This window comes from Staurois parvus, unplaced genomic scaffold, assembly GCF_062004578.1.
Source record: "Staurois parvus isolate SC_StPar_1 unplaced genomic scaffold, SC_StPar_1.0 ptg000175l, whole genome shotgun sequence".
In the NCBI taxonomy this organism is placed as follows: Eukaryota; Metazoa; Chordata; class Amphibia; order Anura; family Ranidae; genus Staurois; species Staurois parvus.
In genome coordinates this window covers 1128681-1156609 of record NW_028317971.1, presented here as the reverse complement: position 1 = coordinate 1156609, position 27929 = coordinate 1128681, and the positions used below count along the sequence as shown (strand labels likewise).

The 27929-nt window shown below is 40.8% G+C and overlaps 1 protein-coding gene across 1 annotated transcript; it reads right to left on the bottom strand.

Moving 5' to 3' along the window:
* Positions 1–779: 779 nt before the first annotated feature.
* Positions 780–27299, bottom strand: LOC149462370 (carboxypeptidase A2-like). The gene is made up of 11 exons (XM_089677004.1): positions 27232–27299; positions 20663–20744; positions 8810–8944; positions 8604–8702; positions 7658–7759; positions 7050–7148; positions 6843–6953; positions 5817–5907; positions 3456–3655; positions 1943–2027; positions 780–1032 (listed from the first exon to the last, which is right to left on the bottom strand). Exons 1-11 carry the CDS (start codon positions 27294–27296, stop codon positions 845–847), a joined length of 1257 nt encoding a protein of 418 aa, XP_089533130.1. The 5' UTR covers positions 27297–27299; the 3' UTR covers positions 780–844.
* Positions 27300–27929: the final 630 nt, after the last annotated feature.

Genomic DNA, 27929 nt, shown 5'->3' with positions numbered 1-27929 from the left:
GGCACTGATGGGAACAGGTGGGTGGCACTGCTGGGCACTGGTGGGTGGCACTGCTGGGCACTAGTGGGTGGCACTGCTGGGCGGCACTGCTGGGTACTGATCATCAGGGCAATGATCATCAGGGCCTATCTGTTTTCTGACAATTGCCAGTTATCGGCACTACTTTCCTCACGCAGTGGCAGCGTGAGGAAAGTGCAGCCGATGACCGGCAACTGTATTTACTTGGTGATCTGCTGTGTCATTGGACACAGCTGACCACGTAGTAAAAGGCCGCTGTGATTGGCCGTTTACCACATCACGTGATCAGCTGTGTCTGTAGGACTGGGGGCCTGCGAGAGGGCGTTTTCTGGGATGATGTCATTCGGCTATAGAGCGGTTAGCAAGTGCTTAAAGAACACATATTTAATTTATTGACATAATACATACTGTCCAACATTCCCAAGGGTAGCCATGACACTGTATGTTTGAGGTAAATGCCCAGGTGCTCACCCACAAAGAAATATGTACAAATCCAAAACAGGTATAGATGAACTCACAGATCTTGCAGAGGAAATACATCAAACCAGCAATATTTTATTGGTGATGTTTTGATGAAGCTCAGTCTATTTCTGCTTTAGAAAGATGGCTGAGCTTCATTGAAACATCGACAATAAAAACACTGCTGGTTTGATCTATCTCCTCTGCAAGACCCATGAGTGCCTGTATATCTGTTTTGGATTTTTTACTATCTAACATTTATATATTTTAAAAAATGAAATACAAAATACAGACAAAAAAAATGTTGTACATGAACTTTATTACTACCTAAATACTATGACAAGAAACTTAGACAACTTTGCCTTTTTTAATAAGGGTTATCATGAATATGCTCCAGAATTGTTTTAAGACCCAGATAGGTCTCCTGTGCAGTTGGTAGGATCTGAGATGCTGGAAGCAAGAAGCCATAGCGCCCTGTATCTCTCAACTCAAAAGCAAATGAATACTTAATTCCAATATCATAGGTCCAGTCAATACTTCCTCCACTAGCTTGATCTGAAAAAAGAATAATTATCAGAGCAAAATAAGTTTTATTACACTCAACATACACAAACAGCAAGGAGGTACATGAAAGCCAATTTACATAAAATGATACAAAAATAAATCAATCACAAACAAGCTTTTATCCAGTGTCCCTCTTACAGCTGTAAAGAATTGTATTTGGTTTTATTATAATGGTTTATTGCACATAACTATGCTCTACTTATGCTGTGCCAATTGGTAGGAGATCTGTGCATTCTATAGTTTACAGTACAACTCCAGTAAAATTCTAAGATTAAACCTATTCCCACTCCATTTTAAGCCTATTGTATCTACCCTGTAAAAGAAAAGATGTGTATAGTTACCTATTCTAAAATTTCTTTGGTCTAGTCACATGAGCCCTCCAGCTCTGGGTTCAGTGTAGAGGAGAGATTGACAATGACTACAGAGCCTGGATGAAGATGTCACCCATAGGCTTACAATAGGTTCTGTTGGCTGTCTCTCTGAAGCCGGTGCTTGAAGCCGATCATGTGACCGGCAACTTCCGAATAGCTAAGTATAGACATCTTTTTTTTTACAAGGTAGATAGAATAGTCTTACAAAGAGGCAGGAGTAGGTTTAGGCTTAGTTAGAATTTGACTGGAATTCTACTTTAAGTTGCACAAGTCTTCTTTGCACAATGCTGGAAAGCATAGCTTAGAGTATCAAAGAGCTAATTTAAATTCACTATTTCCTATTTTTTGCTTTCTTCTTCCAAAGTCATATTTCTTTATGTTGGCGTATTTAGTGTAATTTAATACATGCTAGCATCCAGAGAGAACTATTACCTGCAGTTATATTCATGCCATGTAAAGGCATCCATGTATAGTCCTGTGCCTACAAGAAATCTAAATATGGGTAACGTAATCAGAGAAATTTGACTTACAGATAGTGGAGCAGATTGTTCCAACTTTGTACTGGGTGCCATAGAGAGATCTCAGTGCGTTAGCAGCAGCGTGACCAACTGTGTTCTAGAAAGAGTAAAACATATTCAATTAAATTTAATTCATGTAGGCTAATAACCTCTGTAACACCTATTCAGTCCACTTTCATAAACCTGGACTAACAGGTTTTTTTTGGGGAAGATTAGAAATGCAAAACAATTCCATAGACATATACATCACATAAGTTTCAAATTTGACATGAAGGCATTGTTAACCTTGAGCATCTATTCATGACATCTTGCCTGCTCCACCCAACCACCATGTTAATATTTTTATTATTACTGTAAAGACATGCATAAACATACACTTTAAATATCAGTATAATCATTGTGAATGTCACATGACCAAGTTTAAAATATCAGTTTAATTATGGTCAGTGCTACTCAGTTTGTAAAAGCAAGAGAATCTGCTAGGGATAGATATTATTCACTAGACTATTATAAAATCAAGAAGTTTGCCACAGAAATGAAAAATTCTGACTCAAAACTCAAAGTACTTTTTCTAAGCTATTGTTACATATAGAGCAGAGGAACTGGCACTAAAAAAATCAGAGGTTAAAAGACATAACCAAGTAACAAGAACAGGAGAAAACATCCTAAAGAAGTCTTCAGTAGAAAAATCCAGGAGAAAGAAGGAACAGAGCAAGGCAAAAGAATATATTGATTATTGATCTGCAGGAGGACCTAAGACATCTGAAAGCATGACTCTAGTGATTGAGAGTGATGGATTGTGTAGAATGGGCAGGAGGTCAGGAATCTTCAAGGGTTATAGTGCTAAAGAGAGAAAGAGATTTCCTCATTGATATATAATATATCCACTAGACTGTTCAGAGAGCAAGGGTTTTGCCACAGAAATGTAAAATTGTGACTCAAAGTACTCTTTCAAAGCTATTGTTTTATCTAGCTCTTATTGTTTTATTCATATAGCTTTATATATTGTTTTATTATAAAATATGTATTTTACTTTTGTGGATTTTGTTTCAGAGTTATAATATAAATGAGTCATGTGAAATTGACCATATGACATTCACAATAATCTTACTTATATCTTATAATGAATGTTAGTAAAAATTATTATTATTATTAATAATAAACTATTTTCTCTGTAGCTCAAAAGACCAGGGTTTAAATATTTACTTATTATTACAGGTATTTATATAGCGCCATCAATTTATGCAGTGCTTTACATATATATTGTACATTCACATCAGTGCCTAACCCTCAAGGGGTGTACAATCTAAAGTCCCTAACTCCCATTCATACATACACATACTAGGGCCAATTTATACAGGAGCCAATTAACCTACCAGCATGTCTTTGGAGTTCAGGAGGAAACCGGAGAACCCGGAGGAAACCCACACAGGCACAGGGAGAACATGCAAACTCCAGGCAGGTTTATATTATATGTCATGCAATGTTATTGTGTGTTTTGAAACTTACTCTTAGACAGACTTACCAGCTCGGCGTAGTGAGCAGGATTGGTGCACTTGTATCCGTAAGGGAATAGCAGAAGCTGAGAGTAGCTGTGGATGCTTATAAATCCTTTGACGTTTCCATGACTCCTAACAAAGTTGGCAATAGACTTTACTTCCACCTCTGATTCTGCACTGGGTCCATGGTATGCATCAGAACAGGGGCTAGCGTCGGCTCCTGGCCCTACATTAAAAAAATCAGAGTTATTTAATAGATATTTTTATGTTACTGCTGCATGTATGAAGTTTGAATTTTTAGACTACACATAGCCCATTTTGCCCTATTTCTCAAACAATTCAGTGTAACTGACTGATGAAAACATTTATTTATTTACAGTGCCTTGAAGAAGTATTCATACCCCTTGAAATTTTCCACATTTTGTCATGTTACAACCAAAAACATAACTGTATTTTTTGGGGATTTTATGTGATAGACCAACACAAAGTGGCACACAATTGTGAAGTGGAAGGAACATGATAAATGGTTTTCAATTTGTTTTACAAATACATATATAAAAAGTGTGGTGTGCATTTGTATTCAGCCCCCCTGAATCAATATTTTGTAGAACCACCTTTCTCTGCAATTACAGCTACAAGTCTTTTTGGGGATGTCTCTACCAGCTTTTCACATCTAGAGAGTGACATTTTTGCCCATTCTTCTATGAAAAATAGCTCTAGCTCTGTCAGATTGAATGGAGAGCATCTGAACAGCAATCTTCAAGTCTTGCCACAGATTGTCAATTAGATTTAGGTCTGGAATTGACTGGGCCATTCAAATAATCATTAATATGCTTTAATCTAAACCATTCTATTGTAGCTCTGGCTGTATGTTTTCCTGTCGGAAGGTGAACCACCGTCCCATTCTAAAGTATTTTGCAGACTCTAACAGGTTTTCTTCTAGTATTGCCCTGTATTTGGCTCCATCCATCTTCCCATCAACTATGACCAGCTTCCCTGTCCTTGCTGAAGAAAACCATCCCCACAACATGATGCCGCCACCACCATGTTTCACAGTGGGAATGGTGCAGTGTTAGTTTTCCGTCACACATAGCGATTTGCTTTTAGGCAAAAAAGTTCAATTTTGGTCTTCTCTGACCAGAGCACCTTCTTCCACATGTTTGCTGTGTCCCCCACGTGGCTTCTGGCAAGCTGCAAACGGGACTTCTTACGGCTTTCTTTCAACAATGGCTTTCTTCTTGCCACTCTTCCATGAAGGTCAGATTTGTGGAGTGCACAACTAATAGTTGTCCTGTGGACAGATTCTCCCGCCTGAGCTGTGGATCTCTGCAGCTCCTCCAGAGTTACCATGGACCTCTTGGCTGCTTCTCTGATTAATACTCTCCTGTCAGTTTAGGTGGATGGCCATGTCTTGGTAGGTTTGCAGTTGTGCCATACTCTTTCCATTTTTGGATGATGGATTGAACAGTTCTGTGTGAGATGTTCAAAGCCTGGGATATTTTTTTTCATAACCTAACCCTGCTTTAAACGTCTCCACAACTTTATCCCTGACCTGTCTGGTGTGTTCCTTAGTCTTCATGATTCTGTTTGTTCACTAATGTTCTCTAACAAACCTCTGAGGGCTTCACAGAACAGCTGTATTTATACTGAGATTAAATTACACACAGGTGGACTCTATTTACTAACTAGGTGTCTTTTGAAGGCAATTGATTCCACTAGATTTTAGTTAGGGGTATCAGAGTAAAGGGGCTGAATAAAAATGCACACCACACTTTTCAGATATTTATTTATATTATAAAAAAAATTTGAAAACCATTTATCATTTTCCTTCCATGTTACAATTATGTACCACGTTGTGTTGGTCTATCGCATAAAATCCCACTAAAATACATTTACTTTTTTGGTTGTAACATGACAAAATGTGGAAAATTTCAAGGGGTATGAATACTTTTTCAAGGCACTGTATTTATCCCTGCTTTAGATCTGACATACTAATTGTTGGTTGTAGACGAAGGACATTACAGAACTAATAAAATGCCTATATGTCAACACTGAGATTTTGCTTACAGTAGCCATGTGAAACATTTTTAAAAAAACAATAAAACTGATGCTCAAAGCTAAACTTTCATTATCATTTTTCATATTTCATATAATTAGTATTATGGTTCTTTGAATATATTCATTAGTGTGTTCGAGAATTTGAATCCCATATTAAGTAGTATTGCACACCCTGTGTGTTATCCTCTAAAATATTAAATTACTAGTGTAAACAACAGACTGATATCAATGATAACATCTTTTGACAAACATCTTTTAATATGTTTAGGGTGGTGGGAACTAGTGACTGAAATGTAGATATGATCCTTGGTTTGTAAAGTTGTATTTACCTCCAAAGCCTGCATCCCAGTTTCTGTTGGGGTCAACACCTGTACATGTGCTGCCTTTATTGATGGAACGGGTTTTACGCCACATACGGTTCTAAAAACAATAAATAGTAATATGGTGAATACTAATATGTTGTATTATTTCTAGTCAGCAGATGGAGCTCTAATTTCCCTTTCACATATCTTCTTGAGGCTGCTTAGCAGTCTATTGTAAAAAGCTTGTTGTTTACAAAGCTCTGTAACTGAAACGGCAGTTACACACAGAACTGAATAACTAATTAAAGTGATTATTCTCTTACTCAGTCCGAAGTTTCAATTGGACAATGCCAGCCACAAGGCATGTTTTTGTATTGTCTCTTTAGTCATCCCTTTGTGCTCTGAAAGTCCTTTTGTCATATATTAATATTTGTTTCTAAAACAAAGACTGTGTACGTAAAGTAAATATACACTACGAATAACTCATAAACTAAGAAAAAAAACAAAAAAACAAAATGACCCTAAACTATTATATTTTACTTTTACGTAAGGGTTTATTTTAATACAGCCAAAACAAATATTTACATAGTTATATAGTTAGCTAGGTTGAAAAGGACACAAGTCAATTGAGTTCAATCAATAGAAATTTAAACAAATATATAAAGTGCAAGGAATAACAGGAGGTGAGACTCAGCAATGGCAAGACTTACAGAATAAACCTTGAAAAATTGCTGTCTGAAATGCCACATGAATCTTCCTAACCTGTAACACCTACTGTATATACATAGAAATGCTCCCCTTGTTATATCACAACGTATATTCCCGTTATACTTCCAATTCCTTTAGAAAGGCAACTAGGGAAAGCAGACTCAATTTATCTCACTGAAGAATACTACATGGAAATTTGTACTGTCACAGCAATTTACAAAGTATTATTGTATGCTTTCTTCTCATAACACCTTTGGAAAACTTAGAAACAGACTGAATTTGTTATCACTATGTTGGAATGAACTTGGTACCACACAGGAAATATCATTGGGGTTAGATACTTACAGTTGAGTGAGAGTAGACATATCCATCAGGATTGGTGACAACCATAAGGAAGACATCATAATTATCCAACAAAGAGGTAACAGATGCGTCCTTTCCATAGTCAGAAGCAAGCTTAAAAAATACAAATCAGATTTTGCTGTAAATTAATGTACCTTTAAAACAGGAGAGTATTGGCAGGGAGTCTCTATCTGTGTAGATTGCACTTACCTTATGTGCAGTCCACAGGGCAGTAGCTTGAGTTACCCACTCACGTGAATGAATACCAGCATCTATCCAAATGGCAGGGTGGCCGGCTCCAGTGCTGAACTGTAAGTAGAATATTAACCATTTTTATTAACCTATCAATAAGGTAGTGTGAGGAATATTTCACTTTTTTAGATCTCATGGTTTCCATTTTTAATTTACAATCCCTGATATAAAGCAGGACTTGTAAAAGCAAAAGTAGAATGGTGGTATTTGAAACTACAGTAATTCAAAATACCAAAGATGTGTGTTCTGAATTTTTTATTTTTCAAAATAAATTGCAGTGAAAATTTATTGTAATACTTGTTTTGTACTGCAGTTGAAAATATAGCTGCTTTAATAATACACAAACTATAAATGAAGGCAAGACTACAAATCTGTTGGCATTTTGGAGGTCAAAAAAATAATTTATTTCTTTAGAAAATGTTATTCTATTATGTGCTTTGCTATTTAACATGTACTACACATTGCTTATGTCAACTACAGCTTTAGAAAACTTTTCAGTCAATATAAAGTTATAATATCATTATCTACCTCATACTGTATATCTCAAGTATTATTAACAGAATCACCTTAAGAACATTGAGAGGACGCCCTTCATATGAGTTACCAATCTGTTGTTTGCTGACAATTGCTCTGTAATCTGCTAAAATTAGGTCAATGGCAACGTTTATCTATAATAAATAAGATAAAGCACAAATTACAGATACATTTAAAGAACATAGAAATATTTAATTTTCATCACAGCTGCACATACTGTATATACACATAATATGTTCAAAAGAAAAGTATATCTCAAGCCAAAGTTTTTTTTCTCATTTTTTAGAGAGTGTAGGGAATTAATCATTTTTCTTTTGCCTATGTGTCCCATTCAATAGATTTTTCCCTCACTTACTGTCTTGTAGACAATACAAAAAAAAGTGAGGGAAATCACCTCTTAGACAAATGTTCGTATTGGAGGATTTCCACTTTATTGCTGTTCTGGTGATAAACCAAAATGATGGATTTTCCTTCGCTTTCAGACCTGGTGACAAATAATGGATGTGTAAACCCCCCCACCTAAAAAAAAAAAACACCTTCCCATTCATATAAGGGATAGCAATTAAATCCCTATAAGGTTTTGGCATTAGATATCCTTTAATTGGAGTTTTCATTTGTATATGTTATATATATTATTCTGTTTAATGCCAGAATTAGACATATCAGACCTGTACCTAGAAATGGCAAATATTAAAAAAAAAAAATTCCTGCGATTTGCATGTGAAATTATTTTCTGCTTCTAGCAATGGAAAAGCAACTCAAATTAGTCATTTTTTTGGGCAATATTCTTTTTATTCTGTAGAGAACACAGTAAAATTAGAGAAATACACAGTATGTAAATGATATGTAACTGACTCATGTATGGGGCTTATAGTTATTTACTGCTAGAAAGGTAACATTGATATTATGTTTCTGGACACCATGCACAGAGGGTTGTGGACCACCAGTTTGTGAAATCTAATAGATTTAATTTCTTACAGTATCCAAGGTGTGATAAGCGCCAAAGTTAAAAGAGCCAGAGTTGCGTTCCTTTCTTTCATTGCTTTCCATTTCTTCTTTTTCTTTGTCGATCACTTGCTACAATAAATAAATATGTACCAATCAATAACTAGAAAAATCAAGTTTAGTTATCATATCAGATATTCCTATATTAATTATGCACATGTCAGGTTCAAGTAACTCACCTGCAGGTCTTCTATCATGATGGAGTAGTCAATGTTGTTGTATTCCAGATAGGCCTTCACAGACTGAAGACTTGTGAAGGGAACTCGGACATCAACTGGTATATCAGGTTTGGCAGGTTCAATCCAGAAGTCAAGCTTTTAAAAGTAGAAAAGGATTTGTGATGCATATTATCAGTTAGGGCATCTGACACAGGGTTAAGTCACTACAAAGTGAAAAATACATATGGCTATGTAATATTTCCCAAAATATGAGACACATATCACTAGTGGTACATATGCTCACTCTGCATGGTACATGTAGTGACTTAGCATTTACAAGAAGGCTTGGACTTAAATATCTGCCCCTATACTGCCTGGAAGCCACTTGAAAAATCACACGTGGGAATATATATTTATTATAGTAAGAATCACTAGAAGTGGTGAAATAAACTATGGGCTGGTAGTGTACATTACAGTTTCACAGAGATCATTTTTGGGAGAGCAGGGTTTTATTTTTATCATTGTATTGAGGTTTTTTAATCAAGTGTACAAAAAACCAAGGGGTTGCGGCCCACACAGGGGTGCACCAGCCTGCTTAAAGACAGGTACTGAGTCTCTTGGTCATATCTCCAATATATTTTACAGATGGGGATTTGGTCCTCCCTTCTTTCAATAGGTTTCATCCCTCTACCACCAACCCAAAGCCTATGTAAAATATGCTGGCTACTGTTCTAATGCATTTTCTATTTGTCGGGGGAACTAGGCAGGGCTGCCCCTTCTCCCCTCTCCTCTTCACTCTGGCTCTTGTACCACTAGCACAGCTGATACACTCCAACCAGTACATCAAGGGGATGGAGTTTGGGGATGCCTGCACAAACTCTATTTCTTCACAGATGATGTGCTCCTTTTTATTATGTCTCCACACACCTCAGCACCCAATCTTCTTCAAACACTGGACGGTTTCTCTACAGTCCCTGAACTAAAATCGCAGGTACTCGTTATCTTACCATCTTCATCCAAACTTGCTTGACTGGGGCTCTCCACTTTCTGCTTTACCTAGACATCAAACTTTTACATTTTTTGGATGATCTATTTCAACTTGACTATCCCCCCCATGCCAACCCACTTCACACCATTGCTCTCTTGTTGGTCCCAATCCCAGTTTCATGGATGGGGAGAATAAATGTAGTCAAAACGACTATGTTGCTCAAAATCCCATATCTCTTCTAGGTCCTGCCTATTCCAGTTTCAGCTTATTACTTATGAATTTTACAGCATTGGGTTTCATAAAACATATAAGGAAAAAAACTTGTTTATCTAGGTGTCAGGAATGGATTCAGCACTGGTGGTGGGACTCTCCTGCCGTGTGGGCTGCAGTACCAGAGCTGACCAGCGGGTGCTCTCAGCACTGGTGGTGGGACTCTCCTGCCGTGTGGGCTGCAGTACCAGAGCTGACCAGCGGGTGCTCTCAGCACTGGTGGTGGGACTCTCCTGCCGTGTGGGCTGCAGTACCAGAGCTGACCAGCGGGTGCTCTTAGCAGCCAGAAGCTCACAATCAGCCAAACCTGGGGCTGATTACAGAAAGGTGTATATAAGGCATGACCAGGCCTGTGCTCTGCGCCTTGGTGTATGTTTCCCCATGAGCCCCTGTAGCCTGTTCCTGTGAGAAGATACCTTGTTGCCGACCCTGCCTGATTCTGATTCCTGTTGACCGTCTCCTGTTCTGACTACTGGCTCATCCCTGACCATCCTTCTGCCTGATCCTCTGTACTGCGCTGTCCGTGAGTTACTGAACCCGGCTTGTGACCTTGACCATTCTCTGCCTGCTCCTTTGATACCTTGCTGCCCGCACGTTGCTGACTTGGCCCGTCTGACCACGCTCACTACTCTGCCATCCATCCATCCTGCACGGATCCAGCTGTACCTGCACATACCTCTGGCGGATCCCTCTATCACTAGCAGGTGTACTCAGGGGCCGCGACCTGGTTCCTGTCTGCTCCAAGTCCATCCCCACCATCAGGGGCCCTGGTGAATAGCAGACTGGGACTTAGACTCCGCGCCCCGGGGAATCCTGCCCTGAGGACCGCTAGAGGTACCACCAGGCAGTCGTTACAGAACCCTACGGCCGGCCTGACCATTCCACCTCTCCAGCCCTGACTACGCCTGTGTTCCTGCACCTCCTAAGATTAGTGGAAGGTTAGTTTGCTCACTGTGCGTTTATATATATATCTGGGTGGCTAATAATAACCTGTATTATACTATACCTGAAACCTGCGTTTCCCTGTGTCAGTCCACACCTTTCTGGTCATTCCTTGATTCCTGACATCACACCAAGGCCTTTCCTGACCAGAAGTGGCTGCACAGGGAAGCCATCTTGACTTGTCGTGAAGGATGCATCCTGATGAGGTTATATATTTGTCTATGCTAGTCTTTGATGACAGGGAATATGCCTATCAGACTCTGCGGGAGTATACCCGGGATCAGCTGCTAGAGTCCATACGGGTCGCTCATTCCCTAGTAGGTCAGGACCTAGAGCTCTCTGAGGTGCAACCTTTGATTCAGGCTTGTATTGAGTTGGCTTCATCTAGTACCCCTGAAAGCAGGGATGAATTTCTTCCTCCATTCAGGGCGAGTCAAGTAATATCACTGGTATGGTTGTTGGAGGATGATCCGGATTGCTTCTTGGAGCATTATTCAGCATATTCACCACAGGTGCTAAAGAAGTGTATAAACGCAGTGCAAACTTTGATCAGACAGGCCTTGTGTAAGCTGAGCGTTGTCCAACCCTTACTGCAGACATGGTCAGACTTGTTACACCCAGCCTCAATCAGCTTGCAACAAACCAGTCCTGCTTCTCATCATTCCTCTGCTCAAAGCTCTTTTCCTGCATTCCCGACAACACCCCCAGTGACAGCCCCCCCAGTGACAGCCCAGTATACCCAGCAATCTACCACATGTCGGTACCCTGCTCCCACTCACTGTACCATCGTACCAGTTGACTCGGTGCCCGCTGTCGAGCCAGATGACTCGATGCCAGTTGACTCGGTGCCCGCTGTCGTACCAGTTGACTCGGTGCCAGTTGACTCGGTGCCCGCTGTCGAGCCTGATGACTCGATGCCAGTTGACTCGGTGCCCGCTGTCGTACCAGTTGACTCGGTGCCAGTTGACTCGGTGCCTGCTGTCGTACCAGTTGACTCGGTGCCAGTTGACTCGGTGCCCGCTGTCGTACCAGTTGACTCGGTGCCCGCTGTCGTATCAGTTGACTCGGTGCCAGTTGACTCGGTGCCCGCTGTCGTACCAGTTGACTCGGTGCCAGTTGACTCGGTGCCCGCTGTCGAGCCAGATGACTCGATGCCTGATGACTCGGTGCCCGCTGTCATGCCAGTTGACTCGGTGCCCGCTGTCGAGCCAGATGACCTGATGCCCGAGGACCCAGTGCCCGCTGTTGAGCCACATAACCTGATACCTGATGACTTGGTGCCCGCTGTCGTGCCAGTTGATTCAGTGCCCACTGTTGTGCCAGTTAATTTGGTGCCTGCTGTCGAGCTTGGTGACCCGGTACCCGCGGTTCTGCTAGAAGGCTCGGTGCCCGCTGACGTGCCCGGTGACCCTGTGCCCGCTGTCGTGCCAGATGACTTGGTGCCCGCTGACGTGCCTCTGCCCGCTACACAGCCCGCCATACCAGCCCCTGATGTCCAGTTAAACTGGCCGATAACTGATACCCAGCCTGCTCCTGGAAATCCTGTGCCCAGTGACCTGCCTTCCTTGGTTCTCCTACACAAAGAGAAGTCTACCAGCAGGAAACCCAGCCAGCCGGTTTACTCCGGCAGTAGGATATTCAGCCAGTTACCGGACCCGGGCGGTGGAACATTTTGCCCACTAAGGACTGTTTGGAGCATCCTGAGGCCGCTCCTTGAGGGGGGGGTTCTGTCAGGAATGGATTCAGCACTGGTGGTGGGACTCTCCTGCCGTGTGGGCTGCAGTACCAGAGCTGACCAGCGGGTGCTCTCAGCACTGGTGGTGGGACTCTCCTGCCGTGTGGGCTGCAGTACCAGAGCTGACCAGCGGGTGCTCTCAGCACTGGTGGTGGGACTCTCCTGCCGTGTGGGCTGCAGTACCAGAGCTGACCAGCGGGTGCTCTTAGCAGCCAGAATCTCACAATCAGCCAAACCTGGGGCTGATTACAGAAAGGTGTATATAAGGCATGACCAGGCCTGTGCTCTGCGCCTTGGTGTATGTTTCCCCATGAGCCCCTGTAGCCTGTTCCTGTGAGAAGATACCTTGTTGCCGACCCTGCCTGATTCTGATTCCTGTTGACCGTCTCCTGTTCTGACTACTGGCTCATCCCTGACCATCCTTCTGCCTGATCCTCTGTACTGCGCTGTCCGTGAGTTACTGAACCCGGCTTGTGACCTTGACCATTCTCTGCCTGCTCCTTTGATACCTTGCTGCCCGCACGTTGCTGACTTGGCCCGTCTGACCACGCTCACTACTCTGCCATCCATCCATCCTGCACGGATCCAGCTGTACCTGCACATACCTCTGGCGGATCCCTCTATCACTAGCAGGTGTACTCAGGGGCCGCGACCTGGTTCCTGTCTGCTCCAAGTCCATCCCCACCATCAGGGGCCCTGGTGAATAGCAGACTGGGACTTAGACTCCGCGCCCTGGGGAATCCTGCCCTGAGGACCGCTAGAGGTACCACCAGGCAGTCGTTACAGAACCCTACGGCCGGCCTGACCATTCCACCTCTCCAGCCCTGACTACGCCTGTGTTCCTGCACCTCCTAAGATTAGTGGAAGGTTAGTTTGCTCACTGTGCGTTTATATATACAGTCATGGCCGAAATTGTTGGCACCCTTGATATTTCTCCAGGAAATCATGTATTTCTCACGAAACGTATTGCATTAACACATGTTTTGCTATACACATGTTTATTCCCTTTGTGTGTATTGGGACAAAACAAAAAAAGGGAGGAAAGAAAGCAAATTCGACATAATGTCACACAAACCTCCAAAAATGGGCTGGACAAAAGTATTGGCACCCTTTCACAACTGCGGATAAATAAGAATGTTACAAGCATGTGATGCTCCTGTAAACTCACCTGGGGCAAGTAACAGGTGTGGGCAATATAGAAATCACACCTGAAAGCAGATAAAAAGGAGAGACGTTCACTTAACCTTTGCATTGTGTGTCTGTCTGTGCCACACTAAGCATGGACAACAGAAAGAGGAGACGAGAACTGTCTGAGGACCTGAGAACCAAAATTGTGGCAAAATATCAACAATCTCAAGGTTACAAGTCCATCTCCAGAGAACTAGATTTGCCTTTGTCCACAGTGCGCAACATTATCAAGAAGTTTGCAACCCATGGCACTGTAGCTAATCTCCCTGGTCGTGGACGGATGAGGAAAATTGATGAAAGATTGCAACGCAGAATAGTCCGGATGGTGGATAAGCAGCCCCAAACATGTTCCAAAGACATTCAAGCTGTCCTGCAGGCTCAGGGAGCATCAGTGTCAGCGCGAACTATCCGTCGACATTTAAATGAAATGAAACGCTATGGCAGGAGACCCAGGAGGACCCCACTGCTGACACAGAGACATAAAAAAGCAAGACTACAGTTTGCCAAAATGTACTTGAGTAAGCCAAAAGCCTTCTGGGAAAACGTCTTGTGGACAGATGAGACCAAGATAGAGCTTTTCGGTAAAGCACATCATTCTACTGTTTACCGAAAACGGAATGAGGCCTACAAAGAACAAAACACAGTACCTACGGTAAAATATGGTGGAGGTTCAATGATGTTTTGGGGTTGTTTTGCTGCCTCTGGCACTGGGTGCCTTGACTGTGTGCAAGGCATCATGAAATCTGAGGATTACCAAAGGATTTTGGGTCGCACTGTAGGGCCCAGTGTCAGAAAGCTGGGTTTGCGTCCAAGATCCTGGGTCTTCCAGCAGGACAATGACCCCAAACATACGTCAAAAAGCACTCAGAAATGGATGGCAAAGAAGCGCTGGAGAGTTCTGAAGTGGCCAGCAATGAGCCCAGATCTAAATCCCATTGAACACCTGTGGAGAGATCTTAAAATTGCTGTTGGGAAAAGGTGTCCTTCCAATAAGAGAGACCTGGAGCTGTTTGCAAAGGAAGAGTGGTCCAAAATTCCGGGTGAGAGGTGTCAGAAGCTTATTGATGGTTATAGGAAGCGACTGATTTCAGTTATGTTTTCCAAAGGGTGTGCAACCAAATATTAAGTTAAGGGTGCCAATACTTTTGTCCAGCCCATTTTTGGGGTTTTGTGTGACATTATGTCATATTTGCTTTTCTGCCTCTGTTTTATATTTGTTCCAATACATACAAAGGGAATAAACATGTGTATAGCAAAACATGTGTTAATGCAATACCTTTTTTGTGTGAAATACTTGATTTTCAGGAAAAATATCAAGGGTGCCAACAATTTCGGCCATGACTGTATATCTGGGTGGCTAATAATAACCTGTATTATACTATACCTGAAACCTGCGTTTCCCTGTGTCAGTCCACACCTTTCTGGTCATTCCTTGATTCCTGACACTAGGTATACCATGGAGATATACAATGGAGCTGCCTATGTGGTGGACTGGGCCTTCTGAACTTGTAGGCCTAGAGGCTGCCAACTGAGACCCCCTCTGGAGTGCAAACCTACTCTCGCTATGCCCCTTCGACCGGTCACAAATTTCTAACTCCATCACGAAACATTCCCTTTGCCTATGGAACAGACTTACTTTAAGCTTATCTTTCCACATAACCCCCTATTATCTTTTTTTCCGGAATCCGTAATTTTACCCAGCATTCATATCCCTAACATCCTTTCGTGCCTGGATGTCTGACAAACTGTTTCAACTTCACAAGTTGACATCGTTTACCGCCTTCAAAACATTTTCAAATCTGCAAGCATCTCATGGACTGCCCAACTCATAAATGTTCCTCTTAATAAAGCATTTTTCCTCTCAGTAAGACAAACCAGGCTCCTCCATGGACTATATGATTCACTTTGAGCATGTATGCTCTTACACCCCTTACTGTTTTTGAGGATTCAGAGGCATAGGTATGCATTTTTACACCTGGTGATCTTGCCCTGTTCCATCTATCCTTTGGATAGAAAGTTTCCACATCATTTTCGCCCTCTTCTCCATAACGAAATCCCCTTTTGGCTCTGCTCAATTCTGAGGAATGAAAGAAAGGAAATGCTGGCTACTGCATTGATCATAGCAACAATTTCCTTCCAATATTGTAAAATGGAAGGGTAGGCCCAGAATATATGCATGAAATCCTCCATTGGGTAAGCACATTTTCCAACAGGCTGGAAAAAACAATGTGTTAACCTGTGCAGACAGTGGGGTGTGAAACAGGCCTGGTGAAGAATTTTAAATGAAACAGGTTTGTCTCTAATTAATTACCAGTTGCCTAAATGGGGAGTCCCAGATGTCTGTCCAATCTTTGTCATCAAGATCCAGTTTATCCCTTAACCATTTCTGCCTGAGGGAAGACAGATCTGGGAGAGATACCATGAGGAGATGATTAGGAGAGAAAAAGGCATCAAAGTGCGGTTCTCTATAATATGTGAAATTGTCTTGATTTTGAGCAAAGAAATGAGGTAAAGAAGGGTTGTTCCACAACGGGGTATGTGGGGAGACAGCCCTACAAGGCAAACGTTCGCAGCTGAGACCCCACTTCCAGGCTTGCAGAGTAGTAATTATGGATGGAGTTAAAGGATATGGGGATTTGGGTCTTCGATATAGCAATTGTAGAGTTTCCAGTGACTGTGGGATGGCAGCTTCCAATATTGTGAAAGGGTTGGAAGTGTCAGGGGATAACCACCAGTGTACTGTCATTAACTGCAGGGCAAAACAATATTTGTGGCAGTCTGGCATAGCCATTTGTGGGGTGGGACACATGAGTATAGCCAATTTGTATCTTGGTGTGAGGCCACCCCAAAGGAAAGATGACAAAGGTTGGTTTTAGATGGTAAAGAATGATTTGGCGATCCAGTGGGGAGAATTATGGAACAGGTAATTTAGTTTAGGCAAAGTTTTTATTTTGACATGATCATTACGGCCCAGAAGTAAAAACAGAAAATTTCACCATGCCTTTAGTTTAGCCTTAACATTCTGCAATACAGGCAACAGGTTGAGGATGATATACTCAGAGCTATAACGAAATATGATGACCCCTATTTGAACTGGTCTACCCATTATAGGGGAAGGTTAGGCGAAGCTAGAGAGGAAGCATCCGCATCTATTGTAAATAAGAGTGATTTGTTCCAATTAACCTTAAAACCGGTAACTGCAGTAAAGGCATGGAGAACCTGAAGTGCTACCTGTAAGGAGGGGCCTGCATCATTCAAAAATAAAAGGAGATCATCTGCATACAGGGCTACCCTTTCCTCCAATCAGCCAACTTGGAGACCTGTGATATTGGGAGAAATCCTGTGCCACTGGCTCCATTGCAATGGCAAAAAGGTTTGGGGAAAGAGGGCAGCCCTGCTGGATTCCCCTAAATAATGGGAATGGGCAGAGAGACCACCTACTTGTAGTATAGATGCAACTGCATTACTGTAAATAGTATGTATCCATTGTATAAATCTAAAACTCATGTCAGAGGGGAAGGAGGCATAGGTAACAACCCGAGCCTCTATCTCTGCCTGAAGACATTTTGTAGTGGATATTTTCTGTGACCTGATGGCCACAATGAAAAAAAATGTTTTGGCCCTTGGTAAATGCCTTGAAGGCATCTTAAACCAAGTCTGGAGAAGAGGATCCCTCATTTACCCTCCAATAATCTTGGATGCTAGCAGAAATATTATTCAAAGTTTCAGGATGGGAGAGCCTAACCTCCACAAGGATCCTTTACAGGAGTTGTATGCCCTGAGTGTTATAAGTAGGAGGCTATGATCGAACAAGCCAATAGGTAGGTAAAAATCCTCCTGAACATCTGCTAGGAGAGGATTGGTGAATGCTAAGTCTATACGAGAGGAGGTTTTATGCGAGGCAGTGAAACAGGAGTAACTCCTACCTGAGGAGATCCTCCACCTCCAGGCTTCTTTAAGTTCAGCCTCCATGGTCCATGCTGAGAGTTCACTGGTAGAATGTTTAGTAAGGGAGTGCCTATCTAAGTCAGGGGATAGGATGGTGTTAAAATCTGAAAAAAAAAAAAAAACGGCTATGTTGGGAAGTACTGGGTCACCTTCTCAGTGTAAAGGAGGCTCTTCAAGAATGGGGGCGGTATGTATAAGTTAGTTACTGTATAATATATCTCTGATTCCAAAAAGTCAAAATCACTATTACATACTGTTTCTCCCATGAGGGTCTGTATGGACCCCTTCTATGACACAAGGAAGGGATTTACTGATAAGGACTGAGACCCCACTAGAGAAGGTAGAATAGGTCACCACAAATACCAGAAGGCATGTAAACAAAAATTAAAAGTCACTTTCAGTAAAACAAGGTAGAAGTCCAGTTAGATACTAAAGGCGCCAAACAAGCTCCTAATTGAGAGTGCTAATGCAAGACTGATCTCCAATTAAGGCAAGGTTCCCCCATGATAGAACAGCATGTAAGGTGGCAGCCTATGTTGACTGTAATTCCCTACAGAGTCAACTAGTTATCCCGTGGATAGTCGGGAGGCATCTTACTTGCAGAAAGTCATCTAGACTGATAGGCAAAAGATGAAAATTAGGATGTGGGCTGACTTGCTAGAATGTGCAAGGATGTGTAAACCCATAGTATAGTGGAAATAGGCTTCAGTAAGGTGCAGGTTCTGGCATTGGGTACTCCCAGCATAGCTGGAACAGTTTTGTTGCTGAAGACCGGCATCTAAAAAGCTAAGGAAAATCTCCAGTGATCAGGAGCAGGCTAAGAGTAGTACATGGGAAGAGATGGTACAATAGAACAGAACAGAATAATAGTATGAAATCTTGTCAGAGGCCATTGCCAACAGCAACGAGAGCCAAATGCTAAAATTTAAGCAAAGCCTTATTTTTTTTTTGCTTTTTCTATGATTGAAAACCTTTTGTAGCAGTGGGAAAAGATATCAGTAGGACTGGCGGCTCCCAAAGAAATCAAACACAACCTTATAACAAGCCATAGTACAGCAATCAAATTTACACAGTCAAGGTAAATCTAAAAAACTTAGAGGAAATTTCACTTCTAATGCACAGCCCATCTATATGAGCCCTATGGCAGGAGTGATATTGATAAGTGTAGCGCTACCCCCCCATAGGGGCTGCTCGATGATGCTTGTCCCCAATGGTTAACCTGACCTTGCAAGCCTCCTGACACCTCTGACATTCTGGGTTCAGACATATTTTAGTAATAGAGAATAACAATGCAATTCTTTAGTAACTTCTCTATATTAGTGCTTGTCAACAGTCAATTAGCAACATTTAACAGATTATACAGTCATGTGAAGCATCAACCATTTAAATGCAACACCTGCAGTAAGAGGAGAAAGAGAAGGCTTGTTGTCTTGTCAGCTCCCTCTGGGCCACTAGCACTACAAGGGATATGCAGAAAATCCTATATAAATGTATACTCCTGGATATGTAAGTACCTTTATTTAAGTAACAATGACCTTAGAAAAGAAGATGTTCTTTTAACTAGAAACTGAAGTTTGAGTCCTGAGATGCTAAAAGTTGCTGGTGGTGTCTGCTGTCTTCTACTAGCAATGGTGGGGCCCATAAACATTACTGAATACTGATAATTTGATGAAGATAAACAGATAAGATGTGGTACTGCTCAAAACAAAGATCTCCTGGTAACTGAGGTGTAAAGATGTCTGCATGCACTGTCCCTAGAGTGATGACAGAAAGAGGTTGGGCAGCCGCCCGCTAACCAATCATTTTGATAGCAACACCTCCTGAGCAAGAACAAAGAGTTCTTGCTCAGACTCTTGAATGTCTACAGAGAAGTGTAGTGTGACTCTCTAACAGCTTGTCAGCATGGCAACATGGCAAACAGCGATGGCTGTGAGGGCCGGACAGTGTCAATCCTGGTGCAGAGAAGAACTGATGCAATCCCAGTGTGGCGATTGGTATCCCAGCAATGCAGATTCGCTGTTCCAAAGTTCCATGGCTGAAGATCTACAGTCTCTGTCTTGAGGAGAATGGCAGTCTCCTTGCACCCAGCTCTGAATCTGCACTAAGAGAGTGAGCCTGCCACTTGCAGTAGAATCGATCTGGTTTGCCAGCTCTCTGGAATGCTTAGTTCAGCCAGCACTCAGGAACAGGTGCGGACTGACAACTCATGGGGCCCCAGGTAATAGGGGATCATGGGGCCCCTGTGTCCTTGCCTAAACTCCACAAAACTATGAAAAAGGTACCAGGGGCATCTCATGGGGCCCCCTACTGACCCCGGGCCCTCGGGCAGTGCCCGAGTTTCCAAATGGTCAGTCTTAGGAATACAGTATATATTGGCTGTAGTACTACCAAGATCCTCTGCTGCCTGGAGAATTGGCTCTACTCTGCTGACAGGAAGTGATGTGGCTGTCCCAGTACTGGGCACTAGAGGAAAAAGGCATAATCATAGTCCCATATATAAGTGTCCTTGAACTGCATATAGACATATCCAGCACTTGGCTACATGAGTTTCCGAAAATTCTTTCCTGTTTCACAGGAAATGTGGACAGTATACATTACTGTTGTGGCTGCAGTATCTATGCTAGACCATAATATCACTTTTATTGCAAGCAAAGGAGAAAACTTTGATATACTGGATTCCCTTCATACAAAGAAGGAACTTTTTTTAAATTTGATCTTAATATTTTTTTGGGAAAATGTTCTAAAGTTATACTGTATATGTGTAAAAAGAACATTTTTGCATACAATATGCTAATGTTTGTACCTGCAGATGTGTCAAAGATTGTAAGTCTTGCAGCAGACTGAGTTGCTCATTGTTGTTTGCATTGATCCGGAGCACCTGCTCTCTGCAGAGGAGAAATTTTTAAATTTACTATGTATGATCATTATGCTACTGTAGCTTGTTTGCTCAAAGGTATTATGTAAAAATATGCTCCAATGTATCCTTCTCTGCCACTAAGTCAAAATGAATATCCCTCTGTTATATAGACAGTGACAACCATTTGTATATACTGTATTTTATATCACTTTCAAATCACAATATAGAGCAATAGGTCACATATAGAGATTAAAGTGCAGTCAAAATAAAAAACAGAAAAATCAGCAAAAAGAACACAACTGATGATCAGTAAGATGTGTTCCTTGTGATGATGCCTCTTCGTAATCTTTGTGTGGTGGGAATTAAATAGAGCCTTACTATGCCTGCCTTTCTTCCCAGCTCTGTCATTCATAAAAGCTTTACAACAGCTTCTATGAATGAATCCTGATCTATAAGTGGAGTATGTATAGATGACTGAAAGGTCCAGATATGAATGGGCTCTTATACTAAAATTGGAAATAGGTTATCAGCTCCTGGCACTTTAACAGTAAAGTAATTTGCAAAAAAAAAACCCTCTTTTTTGTCCATAAAAATTCAGCCTTTAGTACATTGTTTGTAAATAGATTGTCAGCTAATTGGACTTTAACATACATTAAAATATGACTTGTTCCTAGGGCTTTACAAAATGTAGTGAATGAGTATACTATATGTGCTTGTAATTTGCCTTCCTAACAGACTACCCTTCCCTGTCCTCTCTCTTTTCATAAAAATGTGCCTGTGTGCCAGATTTTTATATAAGAAAAAGAAAAAAAACCAAAATGAACCGTGCCACAGAATCCAATCAGTGTAGCAGCTGTTAAAAGAAAGAGTAACTAGACTCTGAAAGATATTAACAAGATTTGGCAACACTCTCTGATTCTCTGATTATGTATCCAGTAACAAATGTTACAAAATAACAAAGGAAGAATAAAAATAATAATAATATCAAACAATCAATAAAACACATATTTCTCTTGTGCTTTCCTTATTGATTTCAACACTATGCAAAAAATATGTTAAACTTAATAATATACACTAATTCATATGCAAACTTCATATTTTTCTATAGTCCAAATGTGTGATATTATCATCTCAAACCTATATGTGAAAAAATATATATATATATTGTGATAAAAAAATAATAATACTAAATGATTTGCACAAATATACACTGCTCAAAAAAATTTAAGAAACACTTTGAAAACACATCAGATCGCAATAAGGAAAAATATTGTGCTGCATATCTATTCTGATATGGACTGGGTAATGTGTTAGGAGAGTAAGGATGCCCCATCGTTTGATGGAAATGAAAATGATCAATCCTCAGAGGACTGAATTCAAAGAGACCCCAAAAAACAGTAGTTTGTATAGCCCCCATGTACTTGTTTGCATGTCTGACAACGTCGGGACATGCTCCTAATGAGACAACTGATGGTACCCTGGGGTATTTCCTCCCAGATGTGGACCAGGGCATCACTGAGCTCCTGGACAGTCTGAGATGCAACCTGGTTGTGTTGGATGGACCGAAACATGATATCCCAGAGGAGTTCTATTGGATTTAGGTCAGGCGAGCATGGGGGCCATTCAATGGTATTAGTTCCTTCATTCTCCAGGAACTGCCTGCATACTCTTGACACATGAGGCTAGCATTTTCGTGCGGAAGTTAGAATTTTCATTTTCAGGTGAAAAATTTTTTCTAAAAAACACAGTGAAAATTTTTTTTTGAAAAAACAATATTGTCTTTGTGTATGTGTATGATCCAATCCACCACCTTAAACAATCACCACCATCATCCCCACCAAACCAACTCACCAGATGCATTGGATGGTATATATTAAACCAACACACTTGTGGAGAAGACATCAATAGACGAAACATACGTAGGGCGTGCCTTTTTGGATGTGATATCAGTTCTGTGTGGAAATCTGTATTTGCAGCTAGAGGAGAGCTGCTGAGGCCAGCATAATGCATTCATATGTGATATATGCCTAATTTTGGGTTGGACAAATTTAAATGTAAGTTTTTAGTTTAAATTCGGATTTTATAAATATATACAATTTCGTGCAACAAGAATTTCTTCTTCCTTCCCTTGACATATTTTTCATCAGATCTATCTGAGTGAAAATGTGTGATTGTGGTCTACATATAACTTTCAGATAATCCTTAAAATTACTGTGAATTTCTGTGAGTATGCTGGATTAATTATAAGCCAGCCAATGCAACTGGTAAATTAGTTTAGTGGAGATGGTGGTGGATTGGATTGTACACATACACAAGGACAATATTGTTTTTTTTTTTTTAAATGTTTTTTTCTTTCACTGTGTTTTTTAGAAGAATGTTTTTCACCTGAAAATGAAAATTTTGTAAGCAAGATATTTCATTGGAGTTTATATGACACATATGAACTCGAACATTTGTTTTTTGTATATATATTTGTGTAAACCAGTTAGTATTATTACTTTTTAATCATATTAACTTTTTTTTCACATATAGGTTTTAAATGATAATATCACACATGGGGACTATATAAAAATGTGGGGTTTTCATATTGATTAGTGGATATAATTTAGTTTATTTGATGTATTTTTCAAATAGTGTTCATAGCAATCAATAAGGAAAACACAACAGAAAAATTTGTTTTATTGATTTTTTGATAGTATATATTTTTCAGTTGTTATTTTGTAAATGGATACATAATCAGAGAATCAGTGTGAGTGCTGCTGAAACTTGTTAAGATTTTTATATAGGGAGAGTTCCCCATGCTGATTGGCTGCAGAAGAAGGCAGGTAGGCTACTCCCAGAGTCAGAATGGATGCTAGGATAATAGGAGGATTTATTGCTTCAAAAATGGCATTCTATATCATTTGTTATCCATGAAGATTGGTGTGATTTAGATTCACCATAATGCTTATCCCTAGTCAAGAACAACAACAGTTTATTTTGAAAAAAAAAAACTACAATTTAGACTACCACATGATAAAATATTTAAAAAGTGCATGCTCTGTTTGCTTAAATCTGGTAACAATAAATAATAGATAGTTATTTAAAAATCTTTTACAGAATGTTACTCTTTGATTAACTTACCTATCATCTTCATTCCTATATAGTAGTTTAAAAGCTATTACATAAAAAGTTTTTTTATAAAATTCCCAAGTGTGCAGATAAAATAAAAATAGCCAGATGTGTACAAAAGAAGATATTTGGCATATACGGTATGTCACTTTTCTTTCCCTTGCTCTAAGTTATCTTCCATGTTAAAGCCAAATTCCAGCCAACAATACCAATTATTAGTCCATTAAAAGATTAAAAAAGTTGTCTTTTTTGCAATGTTCATATAGCACCCTCCTAGATAGGTGCAAGGTTAGGTAAATTTAGTTATTTAGCTTTCCTGTAATCAATGGAGCTGCTTGTGATTGCTCTGGTCCGCTCAGAGTTTCAGAGGCTGTGAGTTTAGCTACTTCCCCCTGCCTTCTTGTTAGTTCTGGAAATTAGTGGGCTAGATGAAGTATTTATGTTGTCTAAGCCAGTCTCTGTGGGATGGTGCCCAGATGGTGGCTGGGAGTGAGTATACATAGTACGAAGTCAGGAGCTGCCCTATTCTTCTTCCCCCAGTAGACGAGGTTCCTAGCCAGAAGGGCTGCTGCTCTTCCTGGCAGTCAAACTGAAGTTCCTGCCTGTCCCATTGAGGTCCCAGCTGCTAATTTTTAGAGAGCTGGAAGAGGGGCTTCACTGAGTATCTGGTCTGGAGGCTCCACTGAGGAAGCTGTCTGCCTGAGTCTGGAGCAGGGGCGGACAAACCATTTGGAAACTTGGGCACTGCCCGAGGGCCCGGGGTCAGTAGGGGGCCCCATGAGATGCCTCTGGTACCTTTTTCATAGGCTTTTTTGAGTTTGGCCAAGGACACAGGGGTCCCATGATCCCCTATTGCCCGGGGGCCCCATGAGTTGTCAGTCCGCCCCTGGTCTGGAGAGAGACATCCAAGTCCCATGGACTCTGTGAGTACAGAGCTGAGAGAGAGTTCCTAGTGACTGTTATGACTGGTACAGCTATTGCCCCCTGGTGCACTAAGTTTAAGGCTTGCCTGGCCTGGAACATTGCTAATGGTGTCCAAGTGCTGTACACTTTATGTCTTACTGCTGGCGTAACCCACAGCCTCCCTAAGGCCCATCCAAGTTAGTTTGCAATAAACTTTAAAAAGGCAACCCCTAGACTAGAGTCTACTGAGCCAAAGGACTGAATGTTGCTGTTTGTCTGGCTTCCTCTACACAAAAAGGGAAAGAACCTGGGACACAAATCAGCAGCCCTTCCGAGGGTTAGCGCAACATTCACTTTCAGTCCAGAGCTCTCTCCATGGCCAGCACCATTCAACCCATTTCCTCTGTGCCCAAGCTGCCCTAGACCCACCCATGATTTGACAGTAAAAGCAGACACAGCCAGTCTTAAATTCATTTCATTTCAATGTCACTCTGCTTTTACTCTCCTTCTCAGCACAAGAACTGCTTGGCTCTTTCTGCTGCTTTTTCTTCTCACAATTCAAATTCCTCTCTACACGAAATGCAAAAGGATGACACCTGGTCAGATTCAGGTATTTACACTGCATGGATTTAAGAAAAAATATATTTAATGATCTTTCAATGATTACAGAGCTGCATAAGTTTGCGTCTATTATACATGCCCACATTTCAGCTTTAAAAAGAATTGTCATGTTTTTGGACAAGTCAACTGTGTCCACAAACAGCATTTTAAATGTATTTTGTTTGGATAACCCCCTTCTTACATTAATATTCTAAAAAACATCTTTAAGGCCAATTTACAGTTCTGTACATTGGGTATGTTTTCCTGCATCTTTTCAGTTGTTTTGTTCACACCAATGTGTTTTAGCCCTGGTTCACACTGAACGCAGCTTTGAAATTGTGCTACTTCACTTGCAATAGCACAATTTCAAAGCCGCTGATCAGTGTGATTTATATGCAAGTCACACATGCAATCACAAAAAAATAGTGCAGAAACCTTTTTTTCAAAATTGGTGCTGCACTGCAATGTCGAAGTCACACCAATTTGAATGTTTCCATGGGCACAAATAGAGTTCGACTTTTTATGTGATTTTTACCTGAAAAGTCACAACAGTGTGAACCAGGGCATATTGCAGTTGGCTTCTCCTTAGTTGTGGTTTCTGTCAGGAATATTTTCTATAGGGATTACTAGTGGAACATGTAAAACAACTATATAGGGAATTGTGCATGTTTTTGCTCATCATACCTCATAGAAAAAGTAGTAAATTCTCTTCCCAGCACAAAGCAAAATTTGGGCAAAAAAAATCAATCTTTAGCAAGTTAAAATGTACTGCCATAAATGAAAATCTGCATGCCAAGTAATGTAAACTAAAGTGCAGTTACATATACCAGCTTAATAGAAAGAAATAGTAGTCCCTTCATATAAAGGGACTACTGTCCTGCTGTCTTGTGATCCTTATTTCATGTTGACTATCCATGCATTTTTAAAGTTATTATACAAAAGATCTGCCCTATTGGCTTGGCCAAAGCTTCTCAGCTCTTTTTTGACTTCATAAACAGGGCAGATATCTAGCATTGTATCCTGAAATGTATGTCTAGTCTAACTAAAAATGTTACTACAGTACTCAGTACTTCCATAATTATTATTATTATTATACAGGATTTATATAGTGCCAACAGTTTGCTCAGCACTTTATAATATGTCGGGAGACAATACAGCAACAATACAGTTCAATACAAGAGGGTTAGGAGGGCCCTGCTCCTTGGAGCTTACAATCTAAGAGGGAGGGGCTGGTGGTACAAAAGGTAATAACTGTTGGGGATGGACCGGTAGGAGGAATAGAAGATTCCATTATTAGATGAGGGCAGGATAGGCTTCCCTGAAGAGATAGGTTTTCAGAGATCGCCTAAAAGTGAGCAGAGTAGGCAATAGTCTGATAAATTGGGGTAGAGAGTTCCAGAGCATGGGGGAAGCCCTGGATAAGTCCTGGAGAAAAGCATGGAAGGAGGAGACAAGGGAGCTAGAGAGCAGGAGGTCGTGCGAAGAGCAGAGAGTACGGTTTGGGTGATATTTGGAGACAAGATTGGTGATGTAATTTGGGGCAGAGATATAAATGGCTTTATATGTTATTGTTATAATCTATGCTTTAAGTTAGCTTTAGTTTGCTAACAAAGACTTTTCTACTGCAATTTGCCTGGGATAACGACCCTTAGTAAGATTTTAAAACCAGGAAGAAAAAAACTATTGCTAATAGTTTTTAAATGTTGTCTTTACCTTTGTAACATTTACAAACATGGCAGCTAAAATCTGGTTGTTGACTGTAACAGACTTTGTGAGATTTGTTATAGAAAACATCTTCAAGGTTAATCCATTGCCAACCTATGTCTATTAAACTCAACAAAAATGCATTTTTGAATATCATCTTGTGAGGAGAAATATCCACTCAGCCATTTACCACTTACCCTATAAATGTTTCCTTAGATAGAATGCCTGCCACTAGGGCAGCGAGGAGCAGAAGAAGTTTCATGGTACAAGCTGAAAATGCTGCAGAGTAGTGAAGAGTATTTATGCGAATCAGGATGGAAACTAAAATGTACCTCAGAGTGAGAAGCTACAGATGGTTCACTTATCTCAAGGCCACTGATATAAGGCTTAGTTTATTTGACCTTGTACTAGGCACAAGTCAAGGAAAATAATTTACATTATATTATTGTAGAAGCTTATCTTGCATTTAGGAAGCAACTGAATGTTAAACAAATGTTTCAGCTAAACTGGTAAACTATATCAAGTGTTTTAATCTAATCCTAGCAAAATTCATCTGCAAAATGTTCATCTATTAGTTTGGACATGCTTTGTGTATTCCTTCCACTGACACAACTGCTGGGGCAGTATTCCTTCCATTGACACCAAAGATGAAGCACTGCCTTCCAATGACGCCAATGATAAAGCACTATTCCTTCCATTGATACTAATGATGAAGCATTATTCTTTCCACTGACCCCAACAATGAAGCACTATTCCTTCCTCTAACACCAATGATGAAGCACTATTCCTTCCACTGGTGCCAACGATGAAGCACTATTCCTTCCACTGATGCCAACGTTGAAGCACTATTCATTCCACTGGTACCAACAATGAAGCACTATTCATTCCACTGGTA